This window comes from Talpa occidentalis, unplaced genomic scaffold (assembly GCF_014898055.3).
Source record: "Talpa occidentalis isolate TD23 unplaced genomic scaffold, MPIMG_talOcc4v2.1, whole genome shotgun sequence".
In the NCBI taxonomy this organism is placed as follows: Eukaryota; Metazoa; Chordata; class Mammalia; order Eulipotyphla; family Talpidae; genus Talpa; species Talpa occidentalis.
In genome coordinates, this window is record NW_026555331.1 from 24159860 (window position 1) to 24181384 (window position 21525).

Here is a 21525-nt window from a genome sequence, read left to right on the forward strand (position 1 = left end):
TATACCAATGGAAGGTGAACTATTAGAGCACAGGGTTTCTTGAACATTATCACGTCCCTAATATCTAGAAGACTGTATGACAGACACAGGAAATCAAAAAATATTTGTGGAATGCATGGATGGCTGGTGGAATGAATGGACGGACAGACAGACGGATTGGATTCATACACCTCAACTTAGGTGATTACATCATGTTGCATCATGTAATATGAAGCAAATTTAATGTAGGACCCACATTGTGTATTACGAAGTTAAATTAATGTAGAACCCTGTGAATGAGACTTGTGAATTCTCACTCCAAAAGATGCTAAAATTAGGTAAAGGAACAGACGATCCCGTTTTGCTATGGAAACCTAGAATGCAAAATTATCTGAATGGCAAGCAGTGTATGGTTTACCATGTCAAAGCGAGAATAGTGGGAAAATGGAAACAACTAGAAAGAGTTTCTTGCCTCATTTGTTCTGTGGTTTGCTTATTATGGAATGGCTTCTTTCTAAAAGTTTCCTTTGTCTGTTTTTAATTTTGACATTCCCAGAATTTCTGCTATTTCCTCTTAGAACAAACAAAGGTAGAAAAAATTAGAAAACAGCTAGCTGGTAGTGGTAAGAAAAACCAGTATTTGAGAATCAGACCACCTGAGTTTGACCTTGAGTCAGTTAATCAGTAGTTGTGTGACCATGGGATTCTTAATATCTCTTGAGCCTCAGTTTTCCCCATTGTAAAATAAAAAAATATTAAAATTATAAAATGAGTTTGCTTGCCGCATGATAAGTACTTCATAAATGTTACTTTTCTCACATTTTCAGTGCATTTGAATGATTCATGGTAAGAATTTCAGAGATCAAATTAACCATGAGTTTAAGCTGTGACATTTTAGGTCTCTATCACAGTGTCTTCAAAAATTTCAATATCTGTAGCAGTAAGAATAATGACAGCATAACAGTATCTACCACATAGTAGTTTCTCAATAAGTATCTGTTGAATGGATGAGTAAGTGGTCGGTAAACACTTACATCATTCATGAAAATCAACTAGATTTCCATATAGTTTAAAGTAATGTTTCCTTACAATAGCAATGATTTTTTTCTCCAAATTATGCAACTAAACATTGAGCAGCATGTTTCAAGATATTATGTCACAAAACCACATTTTCCTTTGCCTGATGTTATTTTTAAATGTGTCTTCTGGAATTGTTTAGTTCAACATTTTGGAAAACTAATGAGCTCTGACATCTAAGTTCAAAAATGAACCAAAGATTTCAGAGATGTATCTTGGACTTTGAAGAAATACCTTAATTTGCAATCTTTAAAATCCAGTTATTTACTCTTATATGTAATTGGTACAAGGAGGTTGCAGTAGGGACCTTGTCAACATAGTTGCCACCAAATGCATTTGATGTCACTGATTGCTAGGCACTTTAGTTAGATATCAGGAAATTATATATCACACACACTCTCTCACACACACACACACACACACAATTTGGGTATCCTAGTATTTTAAAATATGCATATATTCACCTTGCAAAAAAAAAACATTGCTTTCAAAATTTCATAAGGACAGATTTCCTTAAAATTATAATATTAATAATATAGTTAGCATCCAATCTTATCCTGCATTTTTAAATGAATTCCAATAGGATTTAATTTCAATAAAAAGTGAAGCTATAAAGATCTAGAGGAAAACAGAGGTAAATGTTTAGTTGATCTTGGAGTAAAGAAATAAATTCTAAACATTAAATCTTTGAAAGAAATCACAAAGTAAAATATCAAGAGATTCACAACTAGAAATAGAAAAATGGTTTAAATTGTTAAAGCATTATAAAGTGAGAAGCAAACAAACTGGATGAAATATGTCAAAGGGTTAATAATCTGTCATATATAGGGATTTCTTATTGAGTATTGGGAAATGTTTAATATGGGGCCTCCCTGGTGGCCTACGAGTTAAGTGTTAGGGCTATAACCACTATGCCTTGAGTTAAACCCCCGGCCAGGGAGTTAACCCTTATGGTGCAGCAGACCTTTCGTGTCTCACCCACTGCTCCCCTCAGCAGTGTATTTCAGTAAATCTGCCTAGTGAATCCTCCCACCTCCCACCCCCGTACCTCTGGCCTACAAAATAAAGTGTTTAATATGACAGAAAAATTGTCAAAGGACACAACAATTTATAAGTTAAAATGTTAACATATAGGGCCTCCCTGGTGGCAGAAGGGATTAAGATACAACCTATGAAGCTATTGGCAGCCATTGCAGCATGAGTTCTAGCCTTGGGTGGGTAGCTGCCCACATGGCACAGCAGACCTCCCCTGACTTGCCAGCTGCTCCCCTCAGCAGTGTATTTCAGTCAGTCTGCCTGTTCTGTTACCTGCTCTGTCTCTGGTGAATCCTTTCACCCCCCCACACCTCTGGCCTGTACCCCAGTTCTTGTATGTATAATCTTTTTTTAAAAAAAAGTTAACATATAAAAAAGACACTAAAGCCTCACTAATAATTAAATACATGCACACTAAAATATCAGAAATATATTTTTCATTAGTAACTTGGCAGAAATACGAAGAAAGTTGTATTCCTGCTGTCCGGAATATAGTAAGGGGAATACTCGTACAATAATAATAGGAATGTAATTGTCTCAAATGTATTAAAAAGCCTTGGTAATTTCACTTTTAGAGATACGATCTATTAGATATTGTTTTTTGTAAAATGTGTTCTTGAAGCAATTTTAATAATAGTGAGACAATTGAAAACTAAAATATCCTACAAGGATTGATTTTTAAAGTCACCATATTTGTATCTATTTTAAATATTTATTCACTTAAAACAATGTTTTCAAAAAATAAGTATTTTTTAAACTTTTAAAGATTCTTAAAATCAGAAAGAATACTACAATGAACCCTGATAATGCTATTTATCTACTTAATCAGATTAAGAAGTAGCAAGATATTGTAATTTTACTTTGTTGTGGTATTTTAAAGCAGTTCCCCAGACATCATGTCATTTCATTCTACCTACATAACTCAGGATACCCTCCTTTTAAATGATGAACTTTCCCATATAATCATAGAGCATTTTCATTACCAACAGAATTAACATAATTCCTTGGTCTGAGAGACCACTGAAACAGGCCCAGTTGTCTCGAAAGTGTCTGTTTGCTTCCTCATGGTATCATTTTCTCCCAGAGACAAACAAGCTTTTTCTGTAAAGGACCAGATAGTAAATATTTTCCATTTTGCTGGCCAGATGATCTCTGTCACAATGATTCATCTCTGCCAGTGTAGCTTGAAAACCACAGCAGACAATATGTAAAGGATTGGGCATGGCTGTGTTCCAACAACATTTTATTTACAAAAGCAGAAAGCAAATAGGATCTGGCCTGTAGCCTGCAGTTCCCCTTGATTTAACTCATCACTCTCTCCTCCATATATTTTATAAGGTGAACATTAGCTTTTAAAGCTCAATTAGACTTGGGAAAAATTTTTGGTGGTAATACTTCACGAGGAATGCTGTGTTCCCCATCTCTATCCTGTTGGAAGTACATGATGTCTGTTGTTCACCGGTTGGTGATGCTAAGAATATCCAGTGGGTACAGATGGGCAAGGCCTGGTCCCTCCACTGTACTCTACCTCTCGGCTTTTTGTTTCATTTTCATCCATTATGCTTGTGCATAAATCATTTATTTTATCAGAGGTTGCAAATGAGTAATTTTCTGTTTTATTCTATCCGATGCTTCTATATGGAAGAACTTCCCATTGTCAATGAGGGATGTCAGTTACACTGAAATAAATTTGGATAGGGGCAGTTTTTACAATCAGGAAAGATGCTAAATCTTTCTTTAATTGTCAAATTTCAATATAAAGAATTGGCCCCTAGGTCACTTTGAATGTGTACCTGTGAGTTGGAATTTTTTCATTTTTCATTTTGAAATTGGTTTGTTTTGCTGAGCAGAAGCTTTTTTGTTTAATGTAATCCTTTTTATATTCTATTTTGTTTCTCTTGCTGTTGAAAAAATCCATAAAGCCATCACTAAGACCAATATCAGAGAGACTTTTACCTTTGTTTTCTTCTATGTATCTTATAGTTTCAGATCTCCACCTGTCTTAAGTTTTGTTTTTTGTTTTTTTTTCCCTTAACATCAATTTGGAAACTAGTCATTGGGACTGTTTCACTTAGCCCTTTCAATAGTCCTCAGCTTATGGAGATTCCTGAATCTGTGTTTGTTCTTTCCAGTATCATTAATCCTGTGAACAGAAACAACAGCAAAAAAAAAGCACATTCTCGGATATAAATCAAGGAGAGTGTGTAAGTGAACCCTTTCCCTGTAGGTGGTGATCATTTAGATGTGACTTTGACGAGGGTCACTTTTTTTGAGTACCACTAGGAGCCATTCTGGGCCCATGTAAGTGGGCTTTAAAATTTGTTGATCTAGAAGGAAATCATCCTGTATTTTCAACTTGATCACACTATATGAAGTAGGGAACATGGTCCTTTTATGTTTTTTTTTTGGTTTTGTTCTATGAAATTATACTTACCATGAATAATAAAGAGGTATAAAAACTCAACTATGTAAGGGCTGGCTGTATGTGTGTTTTTTTTTTTTAAAGATTTCTTTAATTTATGCATATAAGAACTAGGGTGCAGGGGGTGAGAGGATTCACCAGAGAGAGAGTGGGGAGCAGAACAGGCAGATGTACTGAAATACACTGCTGAGGGGAGCAGCGGGTGAGGCAGGAGAGGCCTACTGCACCATGTGGGTAGCTCCCAAGCCGTGTCTGTGAGAGCACTGAGCCTAACCCCTGAGCCACCAGGGAGGTCCCTGTATGTGTGTTTGAAAAGAAAAACTCATCCCACTCTAATAGATTGGCAGCCTTTGCATGTTCTTCCTAAAGCCTTAGTGCAGAGCTTCCCTTATGCCAGAACCAGCCTGGAAAGTTCTTATTTTTCTCAGGCATTTCTGTGGAAATTTGAAACATCGCATTCTTTCTGGGAAGATCATTTGGGATTTCCACCATATCCCACCCAGAAAGTTTCCTCATGGTGCCTTTAGAAATTTTTGTCATTGAAAATTTCTTTATACTTAATATAACTAATAAAAGCTAACCTTATCAATACTGTGTTTATAAATCTGTGGAACCTGCAAGACAAATTCAACATTCAAGATACCAGCAGCAAACAGAAGGCAGACTCAAAAGATTTAACTGAAGCAAGTTTAATGTGTGTCCGAGTCACATGTACTTTGGCACATAGTAAAATTAGACATGAACTACCAAAGAACATCAACTTGACTTTACTATTCTTTAGAATATTGGAGTGGACTAAGAATATTTTACTTACAATTTTGGAAAGAAGTGTTATCTTCCGGTTTGGTGGTCTGCTTCTAACTCTGACTATGAAGTTAAAAAAAGAGTAAAGGAGAATTGGGGAGAAGGGCCCAAATACATCTTCAGTGCTACACAGAGAAAAATACCTCAGGAGACACAGGTGACCACATGGTCACACAAACAAAGCTCCATTTCCTTTGTTAAGGTCTTAGCTTTACATAACGTACACATAACTACTTTGCACACTCACTTCAAGGGTGCTCTCTGTAGTAGGAAAGCTAATGGCCGGCCCTTTCCAAAACTAGAGTTCCTTGTTAGTCTGGGTTACATTGTACAAAACAGTCAAATGTCCCAATCTTCTCAGCTGACTCAAGAGATTTCCCTGGATATGGATTTGCATTAATAGGCTTGCCATTGTGCAGGGACTGTACACTGAATGTGATATTTACCCAACTCCTATCGGCTTATTTATAAATTCCATCTGCATGGGGACTAGGATTAATACCTGTGAGCTGGTTCAGTGCCAAGACTTGAAACATCTTTGTTTCACCAAGGAAAGACCATTATATTCCTATTGTTTCCCATTCGATTTGATGCTCAATACTAGATAGTTATGTGATGGCTAAACACTAGTTTATGTAATAAGCAAGTGCTATACAAGACAACTAAGGTTAAGGATTTGTTCAGGGATTGTCTCATTCCCTGCCCCTGGAGATACTAGCTGCAAATATTAATGACAGGTGAGATACTTACTCTAGGCAAACAATTGCTACAGCCCTCTCTAAACTGCTTCCTAACTTTAAGTTCCCAATTTTTAACCCTACCTTAACACCTAACCCTTGAAATTAATCTACTATAGACATGGTTTGTTCATATTTGTTCATATTCTTTCTCATTTAACTCTAGCAAACTAATTGTGACAGAATCAAAGAACGTTTGCTGTCTATTTAAAGTATAATTTTGACAGTTTCTCAATACTAGAAATTATTGTATTTTGTCTGTATGAGAGTTAAGCAAACTTACTTTTTAGCTTCGAAGATCTGAAATGTGGATTTTTATTTATTCCAGCCATCTCTCTTTCAAAAGAAGTAATTTTTGTACTGACTCATAAGGAAATAATTTTAAAGGCACTAGGTAATTTTGAGTGATTAGACTTCACTTATTGGTTTATCTGCTTTGGGACAGCAGTCAAAAATGAGGCTCTCCTCGGGCAATGGACAGACTTGTTGAGCCTTGTAGAAGTTCTGGAATCTGAGTAATTAGCAGCTTTGCGCCTTTTTAGAGAAGAGTTTGGATTTATTTGGGTTGAAACTTGGGGCACGCAAATGTAAAAGAAAAGCAGGGACAATAGGTGATGAAATAGTTGAGCAATAACAGCCAAGAAAGGTTGTCATCCTGTAATTCAGGGCCAAAGTTCCTTCAGGAAGAACAGAGCACATTTCAAAGAGCAGCAAAGCGACAGGCATGAGCGGTGCACCAAAAGCCTTTCACTTCCAGAAAGAGATCCCTAAGGTTCTGTGTATACTAATATGTTCAAAAGTGAAAAGGATATAAAGAGAAACAAGTTATTTACCAATGTCAGGTTCACTTTGTCCCAGGAACTGGGACGTTTCACAATAAAAATTGAAGGCAAAAATGAGGTATGGCAATCCTTTTTTAGATGGATTCTAGTCATTGTAATTCAGAAAATTAGAATGTTTGATTCAGGCATAGTTCTCTTTCTGTCTTTATTCATGGTATGAAGTTTTAAGATATTTTTTCATAGGCAGCAAATTCTCTTAGTTCCTTTATATTCATAAAAATATAATAGTCCAAAAGTTATTAGCACTCAATGCCTTTATTTGTTTTGTCTAATTTTTTTACTAAAGTAACTGACAGCAAAATATTGCCACATAATAAAGGGTTATTTTGTACAGAAAATTGATTGGTTTAAGTAGACCTGCTTTTAAGTAATATTGATTTGTTTTAAATTCCCATATAAATCTCATCAAAGTATTAGTGAATTAGCCAAACATAATGAATATTTAATATGGAAAGAATTTTATAGGCATCAGCAGTATGACTTTACTGTTTGCTTAATAGGTATCTTCATAGGTCACTTCATATCTGCCTATTAACTTTTGATGATAACCGTTGTAATAATCTGTCACTTGAAAGTTAAAGGAGTATCTCTCATTTGAATATCACTTTCATTTTACCAGTTTATCCCAGACAGCAAGACATCTGTTTGATTTATTTGGGGTTGGGTGTATATAATGATAAAACAAGATCACTTCTTTCAGCTTCCTTGTACCCCTAAAGCCAGCTCTCTTGTCTATCAAACTCTATTACCAATTGATGGACAAGAGATCAAAACATGAGCATGATCGATAGTATCCAAGCAAATTTTTTTTTCTGAACACATGCAACTCTATAGATTTCACACTAATAATCCTGAGTGACTTGTGGTAGACTTTTTACTACTAACCTGATCAAACATCTGTGGACAATTATGACCTGAAAGTGTAAGATTTGGCCACATGACTATCAGAAATATTTATGATCCAAAAAGCTTGTCAGGCTTTGTTTTGCAAGATGTTTTCTCCTAGTTGATATTTTCTTTGTTAACTTGATTGGTCAAAATCTGGAAAATAAAAGTTCTCCTGAGCAGCATGGGCGGAGTTCAGGTGTGTACGAGTATGAGCTCATGTCTGCACAGCTTGTTGCAAGACTTCTCCTTGCTCTCATTGATTTCTTCCTCATTAAACCAACTTAATTTTCCCTCTGTTTTATTCAGAAGACATTGAAATGCACCCCTGTATAAGTTCAAGGTGCACAGCATAATGGTTTGATGTACACTTACTGGGAAATGATTGTCACAATCAGCCCAGCCAGTGTCGTTCGTCTCATTACATGCTTACTGATTCCTGTCTTCCAGATGACACAGGCTGCCCTAGTAGCCAATCAGTGTCTCCTGTGAAGACGCCTTCTGATGCCGGCAATAGCCCTGTTGGCTTCTGCCCTGGAAGTGATGAAGACTTTACCAGAAAGAAATGCACAATTGGAATGGTTGGTGAGGGGAACGCCCAGCCAGCTCGATACAAGAAGGAACCAAAGTCAGGCCTTGTAAAGCCAGGTGAGTGCACCTATTCTTGGTTTTATCAGAGCAACATGACTAGAGAATTTCTCATTTGAAGTGTGTTTCAAGACCGGAAACACTAATGTTGTACTCAGTACCCAGCAGTATTTTTTTTTTTTTTAAGGAGATGGAACACAGAGTAGAATATTTTCTATACTGGTTAATAATTGAGTAAGTATAGTGCCATCCATACCTGCTATTAACATGTTTAAAAGAAAAAAAAAATTGAAGAGATGTAAACTAGATGGTCTAATAGACATTTAAATGAAATAGTTAATTCTATCATAAGTAATGCTAAGAAATTACTTGGTATCATTTGTAAAGTACCAGATTATGCAAATTAGGAAAAGAACAGGTTAACTTGCTGATGACCTATTGAGCTGAGTTTACTTGCTAACCTAGTTATTTTGTTTGCTTTTAGAGATTTAAAATGTATGTATATACACATAGATATGTTCAGTAATTACAAAGATATTAAAAGCTGTGAGATGAGATGGAGATCATTATTGCAATGGATGAATGCCTTGAGCATCAGAAAAGGTCAATTTTCAGAATTTGCAATATATAAAATATATATTTTTAATCTCAGAAATATATGCAGTATATAAAAAAATTAGTTTTAATAAAACTGAAGTTATGACTTTAAAAATAAAGGGATCTGAGCATTGTTTTTGCGAGACAACCTCTATGTTGCATTTTCTTTTTCATCCAGTTATACTGTACATATGAATGAGAATAGACAGATAAAAGGCTTTCCTAAGTCCTTATTCCTTACATTTGTCTTCTAGTGTTGCTTGGTGATGATACTGTGCAGGGAACTATAGACCACTTTATTTCAGTGCATCCAAGGCTGGTCCTGTGTCCTCTTCCACCACTCTCTGCTTTGTTCTTCCTGAATAATTGATGTACACAGCAAATCTAAAAGGATTCTTCTTCTTCTTGCCCTTGGTCAACCAAAAAGAATGGTGGTTTGTCTAAAAGTAAAACTTACACTGTGTGCAAAAGAAATCCTGTTTCCGGGTCTTCCCTGGTGGTGCAGCAGTTGAGCGCTGGGCTGCGAAGCTGCCCGCAGCCTCTGCAGTGCCAGTTCGATCCCTGGCCACCAGGTGAGGGTCCCACATGGCGTGCAGACCTCTCCTGCCATGCCCACTGCTCCCCTTAGCAGTGTGCCTGGGTCCTTCTGCCTGCTCTGCTCCCCACTCTGGCTCTGGTGAAGTCTCTCACCCTCCTGAGCTTCTGACTGTACCCAGTACTTGTATAAATAAATAAATAAATCTTAAAAAAAAAAATCCTGTTTCCCTGATGGTTCCTGATGCATACTAGTCACGATAAATTGATTAATAGATAGTTCTTTGTTTTGGAATAATATAAAAATGAAAGAGAATGATAGAAAGTGGAGCAGACCACATATAAAGAGCAGGAGAGATATTATAAAATGGATGTTGGATAGCCAACGAATTAAACCACCCCTTTGTGAACCCCAGATCCAGAACTGCCTTTCTCCCCCGATCCTTTTTAAAATTGAGATTTAGTTTATATGTCATAAAATTCACATTTTCCAAATTATACAACTCAGTCACGGGTGCTATGGTGGTGGATGAACTACCAGGACTACACCTGAGGGGAGAAATCATTGCTTTACAAAAATAAACAATAATGTAAGAAAATAGATTTAAAAAAATAGGTTGCACAAGCGCTACCACTGTCTAATTCCAGGACCCCCTAAAGAAACCCTCTACCCACAGGCAGTCACTCCACTTTCCTTGCCCCAGCCCTGGCAACCCCTAACCTACCCCCTGTCTCTTGGTTCTGCCTGTTCTGAACATCTTCCATAATCATGGAAGCATATGTGACCTTTGTGTAGGCGTCTTTCACTTAGCATACTGTTTTCAAGGTTTGTCAGTGTAGCATATATTGGTACTTCATTCTTTTGTGTGACTCAGTACTATTCCATTTTACGGATATATATACATGTTTATAGAGACTTTTTTGAGCAATTTTAGATTTATGTAAAATTGAGAGTGCAGAGAGTGCCATGTAACCCCCCATATCACTACCCCCCTTTTCTTATTAACATCTGCCCTGGTGTGGTGATAGATCACATTTTTTTTTTAATATTTATTTATTTATTTATACAAGCACTGGGTACAGTCAGAAGTGCGGGAGGGTGAGAGAATTCACCAGAGCCAGAGCAGGGAGCAGAGCAGGCAGAAGGACCCAAGTACACTGCTGAGGGGAGCAGCGGGCGGCAGGAGAGGTCTGCGCGCCATGTGGGACCCTCCTGCGGTGGCCGGGGAGCAGCCGGGGATCAAACTGGCGCTGCAGAGGCTGCGGGCAGCTTCACAACCCAGCGCTCAACCGCTGCGCCACCGGGGAGGCCCTAGCACATTTTCTTTATCCACTCACAGTTTATGGAATTTGGGTTGGTTCCATTTTTGACTTACAAATAGCACTGTGAGCATTCACATACTGGCTTTTGTGTGACATGCTCTGTTCCTAGGGATACACCTAAGAATGAAATTGTTGAGCTATATGGTAACTATATTTAACTCTTTGAGGAACCATCAAATTCTCCAAAATGACTACACCATATTATATACCCACCTGCAATATATAAGGTGCTCAAATTCCCATATCCTTCTTAACAGTTGTTATTATCTTTTTGATTATAGTCATTCTAATGTGTCAAGAGGTATTTCATTACCTTTGATTTATGTTTTTGTGATGGCTAATGATGATGAGCATATTTGGGGTGCTTATTGGGCATTTGTATATATTCTTTGGAGAAAAGTTCTCAGTTTTCTTTTAACATGGGAGTAATTGTCTGCAGGATCTGCTCTCTAACACATGGACTATAAGGGCAGAAACCCTGTCACCCTCTTTCTGTATTCCTAGCACCCAGGGTCTGGTGCCTATTGGTGGAGCTGAACCATTTGTTTACCCCCACAGTAAAGACAGGCTGTGGGATTGAGATGAAATGGTGCAGGAAAGACCATCAGCTTCATGGATGGCAAAGAAAAAAAAAAACTTCATTGTGAAGGGATTGTAGGATTTGTTTTTTTTTTTTTTTTTTTTTTTTTTTTTTAAAGATTTATTTATTTGTTTATACAAGCACTGGGCACAGTCAGAAGCGCGGGAGGGTGAGAGAATTCACCAGAGCCAGAGCGGGGGAGCAGAGCAGGCAGAAGGACCGAAGTACACTGCTGAGGGGAGCAGCGGGCGGCAGGAGAGGTCTGCGCGCCATGTGGGACCCTCCTCTGGTGGCCGGGGAGCAGCCGGGGATCGAACCGGCGCCGCAGAGGCCGCGGGCAGCTTCGCAACCCAGCGCTCAACCGCTGCGCCACCAGGGAGGCCCGGGATTGTAGGATTTGAATGCAACCTGAGATTACTTCATTTTTGGTATCTGCCTCTACCACTAGCCTCATTTCAAAAACATTCTACATTGGTAGCAATTCAACGAAATACTTAAAACAGGAGACAAATGTGGGACAGCAAGAATAGACCAAGATTAAGTGTTAATTTAACGTGAAGTTAAAATTATCATTGTTCTTCTGTTTCAGTAACCATAATAAAATAATTATATGTTACATTGAGATTTAAAACCCTATGAGTTTTATAGAGTCCATATATAGAATTCTCACTGAGAAGTCCCTAATCCCACAGAAAGTACTCACTTGTTAAAGATCAGCCCCTTGTCTGACTGAGAAGGTTTAAAGTGTTAGGTCTCTATGAAGAAAATGCAGACAAAAAAAGAAGGGACGTGGGAGGAAGAACAATGGAGATGGGCATTTGCTCTTCGCAGTGCTTTGATTCAGATCCTTTGAGAATCAAGACCATGCACCCATATTCCAGAAAAATACCATCTACACAAAATATTGGTATGCTGCTTTTCTGAATTCAACCTTTTCTTCATTAGGTCGTATGAGTCCTAGTTTAATGATCTTGCTCAGAGGCAGAACTTGAAACACTACTTTTGTCAACTGCTTCTAATTTAATTGCTTGTAGGCAAACCTATCACTTAAGCCATCCCTGTCTCCTTATCTTTTCATGTATTTGCATTTACCAAATGTCAAGGGAGTCCCTGAAGTTTATTTCTTAGTTACCTTAAATTCCTAACATCATCGTTTAAAAACTTGTTCAAGCTTTCGGACCCAATTTTATATACGAAACTCTTCGTATTTAGAAAAACCTGCACTGTGACCTATAGTTCTCTGAACTTTCAGCCAAGAAAACCTGTCAGTCTGGCAAATAAGAGAGGAAATTCTGGAAGTGAGGCCCCTGGATGACTCCAAAATTTTTAAAATGCGGAGACATCATCTGTTCACAAGATACTGCTCTCAGGCTGCAGTATCTCGCCTCCCCCAGAGCCCCAGATGGCCATCTCTCTCCTCAGCCCAAACTGCTCTTCAGTTCTTGCTACGTGCTCTACTTTTTAAAAATAAATCGACTCATTAACCAATATCAGCTTATTAAAATAGTAAGCAATTAGCGTCTCCTATACAGATGCTTGGAGCTTCTTTAACATTAAATAACCCAAGCCTATTTAATTTTAGGTCCTTTGTTCTAGATTCTGGAAGATGCTATTCACCTTAGACAGGAGTTGTTGAAAAACCTCATTGGTCATCAAGATAAAGAGTGAATAATGTTTACTGAGTATCTGATGCAGAAGGAGAAGGGAAATGTGGCACAGGATCCGGGAAAGGCTTACAGGGTGAGCTGAGCAATCTGGCCGGCCTCGGTGGCACACAAGGCTTGAAAGCCTGCCTGCCCTCCTCCGGCAAGGTGTGTTCTGGAACTTCTTGGAAGCAGTGAGCCTTCTGTCATTTTGGCTTCTATCACTGAATACCTATGCAGATTTAATTAAAAACTGCCACCAAAAAGCAAAAGAAAATCTCCCTAAGGCCCAGCTGAGAAGTGGCTTTGCATTTCCTTGTCCTCCTTTTATCTACAATTCAGCATACATTTAAGACGGAATTACTGGACACTCAATATGGTGTCTGACATAAATAATGTCTAATAAAAACTTAAATTAGACTGGAGTGCACACTTCATGCAAGGAGTTATGTTTAATGTGGGAGGAGCAGGGGAAAGATGGGGTAGAAATGACCTCAACATCATCCCTGCTTTTAGGGACGCTTCCTTAGCATTTAAGGGAGAGGACTGTGTAATAAATCTGTCCTGTCCTACACAGTAAAAGGAAAGGATTCCAATTAGAAACCTTTTGAGAAATCTTAGGTGGTAGCATTCTTTCTCCCAGATGTTCTCCTATATTTAACTTGTAGACAGTTTTCCTGATGAGATTTTTTTTTCCCTGAGAAAGAAAAGGAGGCCTAATTGGATTCCTGCTATAGTACTTCAAATGACATTCCTGGATCTCCTGGAATGGTTGATTTACTACCTGGGGAGTATCTTAACCCAAAGAAGGAAAAGACCCAGTGTCATTGTTTTACAAGCCAAAGTACTAAATCCTTTCTCCACAAACTTGGGAGAGAGTGAGGAAAACAAATACACAATTTAAACAAACAGTTAGAAAACGTGAAAGGAAAAAAAAATACAAAAACTACCTGTGCTTAGGGAGATAGGTAAAAAAATAGTTCTGGTCACTATAATTTAAAAGAAATCCACATTTAGAAACTGAAATGTTGAAATCTGCATTTGAAAGATACTACTGTATCCATTAGCATTCAAGCTTAGTATTCCTTTGTCATCAGACACCACTGGGGCTATTGAAATTGGAGACCTGGGCAGATGAACTATAATAACCTCACAACAATACAAGAGGCGTGGTTATTTTTAAAAGACTATTTCCCACATTCAGAGGCATTTGCTAGAAAACTCAGAAGATAGCAGCTAGGTCAGTGATTAATCAACATTGGTTCTCTTAATAGAGACCCCGTCACACACAACCTGTAACCCACGGATGTTGTGTGCTTTTCACAAGCATCCCTTTCACTTCAAAGTTAGTTCTTGAAATAAAAGAGGGCTAGCTAGACTACCTGGGCATGCGGGGTGGGGGGACAGGTAAGGGGAAGGTACATTCTCATTACCACCTTGAGGAGAGTTGAGAGCTTAGACTTACATAGCTCTTCCCAAGTTACCCAGCCATCTGGGGGGTAGCTAGTTGGGGGGAGCGTTGGTGGGAGGAGAAAGAGGGACACTGTTTAACCACCAGAAGAGGCCAGCCTACTCGGTTCGGGTCTGCTTACCACCAATTTATAACCGTGTACCCTTCAGCTACTTGTTATTTCCTTAAAACTGGGTAAAATGGGTAGTTGTAAAGGTCAAATAGACTAATGAACACAAAATGCCCAGCGCTGGACCCAATAAAAATTTCTCAATAAAAGTTCATAATGATTTTTTGTAGCTCTTAAAATAGATGTCACAAGCTCCACGCACTTTATTTATAGGACAACCCTTAAAATTCCCACAAGGAACCTATGTTTCCAGCATGTCATGTTATTCCAGTTCACAGGAAATGAGGTGAGAGTCTGTTCTAGAAGGATGCAGGCAGGAGTAGGAATTGACAGCTTGATGATGAGAAAGGAGATAGGAGATACGGAAAAGCAGACAACACACCACTAAGAAGTAGAGAGGCCTTTTGTTTTAGACTTTAAATGCTTTGTAATACTTAGTGCAGTAACTAATATTTGAGAAGCACCATGAGTCACTGTAGATGGTGGTGTTGGCAGGAAATGTGTGTGAGGGCAGAAGAATGCTTTATGCATTTTAGGAATATTTACATGGAATGGAAAAGTTTAAAATTTTAGTGCTAAAGGACAAGATTTTAGTTATATGGAAACTTTCTGTGTTCTCTGGCAAAGCAGTATTTTTCTAATAACTTACAGTTTCAATCAGAGGTCTTCTAGCAACAAAGCCACGTCTCAAATATAGGCTGTAATCTATTTCAGACACTGAAAGCCTTTGGAAATACCTGGATGTACATTAGACATAACTGTGGGCTTGGAGGATACTGTAAACTTTGGATTTAAAATTTCCTTAAACTAATATTTATTGAGCATTGATTATCCCAGCCAAAAATTCCAAGTATTTCACTCATTTATTGTGGACATCAGTGTGAGAAAGGTACAGCATCATCCCCTGTTTTACTGTTGGCGAAACTGAGGCACAGAGAGACTAAGTAATTCATCCAAGGTCACATAACTTGTGTGAATGGATTTTAAACAGTGTAGTCTTTCTCCCAACTTCTAACTATTGTACTGGTTGAAAGGTCTGGCTTTAACGGAGTGATTTTAATTTCAGTAGGGGAGTGTGATAAATGAGAAAGATGTGTTGATACAAGAAGGAATCATTTTTTCTTTAACATCTATAGACCCCTAAAAATTCTTATTTTTATAAACTAGCTGATATAATCCACATGTAGATTATACTGACTGCTGTTGATAAAATCAGTGAACTTCACTGTAGCTTCAATGAAATATACCAAGTTGACCACATACAGCTGTGTGAATGCAGATAGGAAAATAAACCCTGAAAAGAGAACATCAAAGGGATGTTAAGATCTTCAGTATCTTCCACTTAATCATGACCTAGTCCTTTTTCTACTTGCCAAAATGTCTTATGCTCTGCCCTGCATATCCTGTGTAGTTTTGCAAACAAACATCATTAGACTTTGTCTACTTAAACGAGAGATTTTGCATATGTGCTGAAATAGATCTCCAAACTTTCTTATACTTTGAGACAAAAAATGCTCACCCATGACACAGCAGAGGATGTTTTTTCATGGACGATTGTATAGTTTCTTACTGCTCCCCAGCAGAGACCAAATAGGTGAAATCAAACTGAAGTGGGATAAGCAGACCAAGTGTGTTTGCTTTACAGCAGTGTTCCATATTTATTCTCACGCCTTGCTCCATCTGTGCTTTTGATGATACACCCAATCAATGTAATGGTGCCAAATGGTCCTTTAATGGCTTTCCCCCAAGAATTAGTGAATGATAATCCTCTTCTACCCAACAGTAACCGCCCTCCAATTCCCAAATATACTAGGATTTATTGCATGTACAATTTTCTAACCACTGACTTGGGAACCTGCCAAATGCTTACTAAGTGCTCTACCATGTTGAGAATGAAGCATTATAGGTCTCACATACATAACAGATGCTCCAGCAGGCCACACACCCACTGTTAAACATATTCATCGTCTGCCAGCATAAGAAGAAAAAACCTGGAAACTTCTTTGACACGCAAATTTATAAACCAAAAGTTGTAAATCATGCTTTAGAAGTCGGAATTTTTTTCCTAGTTGAGGGGGTTTGTTGTAGAGACCATCTGCATATAAAGGTATGGGCAAAGATCAAAGGGACTCAAAGAGTCATGGTAGAATACTTGGCATTGCAGCCTCCTGGAGCCATCCTCATGTCCTGAAGGGCAAGAGGAGGGTGGAGTTTCCCAGAACCCAGAGAGAGCGAGAACTCCAAGGCTGTGTATGAAGGTACTGTGCGTGCTAGTAGTACCCGATGGGATAGAAGTCAGACAAAGAGTAGTAACCTGCATTCTGTTTCTTCTTTGTCAGTCTGATTTGTCCTGGGGCATTTTGGCCTACTGTTTGATTATTGACACAAGTGTGTATTGACAATGTAGTATTATCATTTAGGTAGTTTGCTGAGTTACAGTCTTTTACCACCTGAGCCTGTTGATAGTAAGCAAAGGGCACAGTCTGTGGTAAAGCAGGCTGCAGTGGCTACATCCCAAGAGGCATGCACAAGAATGCTTGTGGCATCTAGGAAGGTGATCTCTGTGTAAGTGTGGAAATGAAAGGAAGCAGGTCCTGATTTCACCATGTATAAGAGATTTCTACCACACATAGGTCTGAATCCCACCTGTCCATGGACAAGCTTCCTTTCATTCAGCAACAAAAGTTTATTAAGCATTTATTCTGTTCTGACACCTCTGTTCCAAGTGTTAAGGATAGAGGAGTAAAAAGTAAAAACCAGAAAAGATCACTGTTTTTGTGGAACCTGCCTGTAATGTGGCAAGAAAACTGATTCACAAGCAGACATACCAGATAAGTTTAGACAGTGATGAGTAAAACAAGGTGAAGCTATAGAGAGCCTTTAGGTCTGGGCAGGGAGTGTTGGGGGAGATGACGTTTGAGCTGAGAACTTAACAATATTCTTGCATGGTTGTTGAGGGGGGGGGTCGAGCAGTGAGGGGAAATAATGGTGTATATTGTGAGAATAATGGAAGCCATTTGGACAGGAGGAACAGAATTTCATTTATATGTTTCAGACCCTTCTGGTTATACTGTGGAACTTAGATTATCAAGAAATGAAACTGGATTCTTGTCAGAGGCTTGGCCTAGTAAAGAGGCAGTGAAAACAGAAAAAGGGTGGATACAGAGAACAGAAAAAAGGGTGGATACAGTATATATGATGGGATAGCAGAGACCCCATCTTCCTAGTGATATTTTGAACTGATTTATTTGCTAACTGAAGTAAATCTTTAGAGATATGGGTGAGTCCATATCCATTTGTTCTTTATTTTAAATTAAACATTTATATTCTGCTATTAACTTAGGCATCAGTTTTTATTCAGTTAATAAAAACATTTTTAATTCAGTCTTTCTCATCCCTTGTGCTATTTTTCAACTCATCTAACTTTTCAAGAGTAAATTATCTTGAAGTCCACCCAATTTGTTAAAAAGCAATTTTGAATCCGTTTCTGGTGCTCTCAATGGATGTTTTTTCAAACCAACAAGTATAGTAGAATATGAAGTAAGTTACTATCAACAAGAGGCCCCCAAATCCAGCAGTTAAAACCAGAGTGAAGTATTTTTTTTTCCTCTTGTAAATATCACATAGGTATCTGGGTGATTCGGGCTACTGGGTGGTTACACCAGGCTGCCTGTCATCTTCCAGGCGGAAGGGAAGGGAAGGGGATCAGGGGACACTCACCCAGTCATGTAAAGGTCAGAATGCAGAAATGACACCTGTCATTTCCAAGTATATCCCAGGAAATCTTAGTCAAATTGGCACCTGCTATTTTGGAAGAAAGGGAGACTGGTCGTCCAGGAAGACACTGGAGGACAAGAAGCAGGTTGTCACAACATCTGCTGTAGAACATGGGACACCTGGTTTTTCTGTTTCCCTATAGATGTATGTGAGTGTAGGTCACTAGCCAAAGCGATTCAGTTCCTGAGTTCGTTTAGCGAGGGACACATGTCTTTACAGTCCGTACACCTTCCCAGTGACAGTACTGTTATTTAAAGGGACCTTTGAAAGGCTGGAGAAGTCATACCACAGGAATAATTACAACGTCTGCTTTTGAATTTCTCGACCCCCTTCATTTGAAACAACACCGCTAGCTGAACTTGAAGACTGCACAATCTAGTACTGACTGAGGTCAATTCAGACTGATGTGTCTTGTCCTTTTCAGATGGCACTTGGTTCAAAGAAGGTAATTATATAAGAGGGCTCTATAATAAGAGGCTTTGGAAAGACTAATATAGGGGATTTCTTTTTTTCTGTGAGGACATAGGAGGAGAAGTGTATCACCTTATAATTGGACATTGCATAGAGTGGAAATTTCAGTCACTTGCAGAACAGTGGGTGGAAGGGGAGTTAGTGGACAGAAGAGGTTTTTCGTAATGTAAGGAAATATTTTCTTTTTTCTTCAACTATTATATGGAGACATAATAACACTTTTTCAGGTTGCTGTGAGTTTCATGAGATATGTTAAGTATATAGCTGAAGCATATGCACCACGCAAATAGCAACACTGAGAGGTAAACCTGCAGACCCTGGATCTTTGTAAAAATCAGCATCAGCTTTTGGCAGGAAGCTGTGTTTGTAGTAACAGAATTTGCCTGATACATATATGTACTTCAGAAGTGAGTGCTACCATTTTTATCATTTCTCTCAATGTCATAACATGGGAAGTGATGAAAGTTTACCAATAACACAACTTTAAGGCATTTGGATGTCTACTCTGCATCTTGTCTGCACTGGTACTATTTGATCACAGATACCTCCTTAGTAAGAACTATTCTGATAAGTGGGAGGCTTTGGTGGATGCTTAATAAAGGTGTTGCTCTCAGCACTCTCCTCTTGCAAGGAATATGCCCACAGTTACCCAGAGGCCCTCCCTTCAGAACAATGAATTTCTCCTGTTCCTCTCAGGCAGAACTGTGAAGTGCCTTGCATATTTAAATAGCTGGACTTCATGGAGTTCACCAAGCATCTCCCCTAAAGTGTCACATGCTGGCCATTAAATTTTGGAATATGTGAGGTTTTGGTGTAATTTCTTCCTTGCCCTTTGGGAGATCACCATTGTACAGAGACTTAGTGTTTTGCTGCAACAATGTCAAAGGATTAGCCTTGACTATTTTGTGGGCATTTACTTCTCTTGGACAATTTGGTGTTTCTTTAAATGCTTTGTGTCCATTCATGAGGGCCATGGTTTCATTTGAAATGCTGCAGTCACCAGGGAGAAGCTCCCTGCTTTTCCCTGATAGGTCAGCCTTCCCTCTGCCTCCTGTTGCTATGGTGCCCAGCAGAGTAACTTCCTTGCCCTGCACATGTAGAAGGCTCGGTCTCCATGGATACCCTACTCTGAGACTGTACTCCACTGAGAGATGAGCTGCACACACTGTATTTCTGCACAAGACATACCCTAGCCTGTGGTGGGAGGCTGTTTGCAGAGGCAGCGTTTGCCATGAAAGTCTATGGAGCTTACCTTCTAAGTAAGTGGTTTAGTCACAGTAAGTAAATAATTATATTGGATCACAGAGGATATGGGGTATGTGTATGTGTGTGTATGTGTGTGTGTGTAAAGTTAGTTGGGGTAAACTAAAAATGTGGCCCAAATAACAAATTTTCAACTCTGCCTTTCAGATATTCAAATGCAGAGTTTATAACTGAACTTTAAAAAATACACATACATTGCTTTTAAATACCCCTTGTCATTTGTGAGCACGCAATTCAAAGCCAAAACAAAAAAGATTGGCCACAGATGCTAACATTTTAGAAAGCCCTTCTAACTCTGAGCATTGCATGCTGCTTTTGTAAAATGCAAAGCCTGGCCTTACCCAGTGATGTGCTATGGGAATAGATGAGCACAGCCACAATTAATGCTAATTGGCATTGCACAGAGTTTGCAGTGGGCCTCTGTGTAGGCCAAGACGCCGTGTATCTATTATCAAGAGAGCCTGTTCATGTGATCATGTCTGCCAATTCACCATGGAAGTGATTCATAGCACATCTCTGACCAGTTTTAATTTACTTTTCTCACATGACACCTAGTAAAAATTATGAAAAACTTCATTCTATGGATTTGGGATGTGGAAGGTTTTTCTTTTTATTAACTGAGTTGACCTAACATGTCGTCTTTACTGTACTTTTTCAGAGCATCAGGGTTGGGTTTGCAATGTTGTAAAACACATGAGTCATCTTCAAGTGATTTTCATCTGCTGGGCAAATGATTAATGCCTACGATGTTAAAATTAATTAGTAGAAACTAAAGACTGTATGTATGCTAAGTTCAGTAAGTTTAGAATTAAATAAAATTAAGATTTTCAGACTTTCCACAGATGATAGCTGGCATCCACTAACTCTAAACACCAAGTAGAACGAACATGTACTATACTGGTAGAAGAGAATTAGGCTGGATTGTAAATTTCTTTTAATTTTCTGTACTCATGACCATTCAGGCAAAGGACAACCAGTGTAATTTCATCTTTTCCAACATTAGTCACGGCTGAATTTTAATTCTCCAAATGGTGAATATGTGAGAGGTCACTTGGAGAATGTGAATGTCCTGGTGACTCCTCTGGCTTGACTTTGTCACCATCAATCTTAAGGTCATTGCCTTAATATTTTATAATTTCCATTCATCAAGGGAGCAGCAAACAAAAGTACACAATGTACTCCGTGAAGGTCACGGTTTTGGAGACCTGGAAACAATGTTGGTGATATTTCCCCAAAGTTGTTCACCTCAGTACTAGTTACTACAGCATTCTCAGTGTGTCTGTGATAAATTCTACCACCCATCTGTGAAAACCGGTGTAACATGGGGGGTTTCTGACCTCGGGACATCTGAATCCTCTCAAACTTTTTCCTCATCTGCAGAGTTGGAA

The 21525-nt window shown here is 38.6% G+C and overlaps 1 protein-coding gene across 2 annotated transcripts in view; it reads left to right on the forward strand.

Annotated features, from left to right (window-relative positions):
* SYBU (syntabulin) overlaps positions 1-21525 on the forward strand; it is a 69156-nt gene that overhangs the window by 14277 nt on the left and 33354 nt on the right. For both annotated transcript variants that reach the window (XM_037502622.2, XM_037502633.2), the window contains exon 3: positions 8232-8429. In XM_037502622.2, the coding sequence (XP_037358519.1) occupies positions 8232-8429 (198 nt within the window). The remainder of the gene's footprint in view (positions 1-8231; positions 8430-21525) is intronic.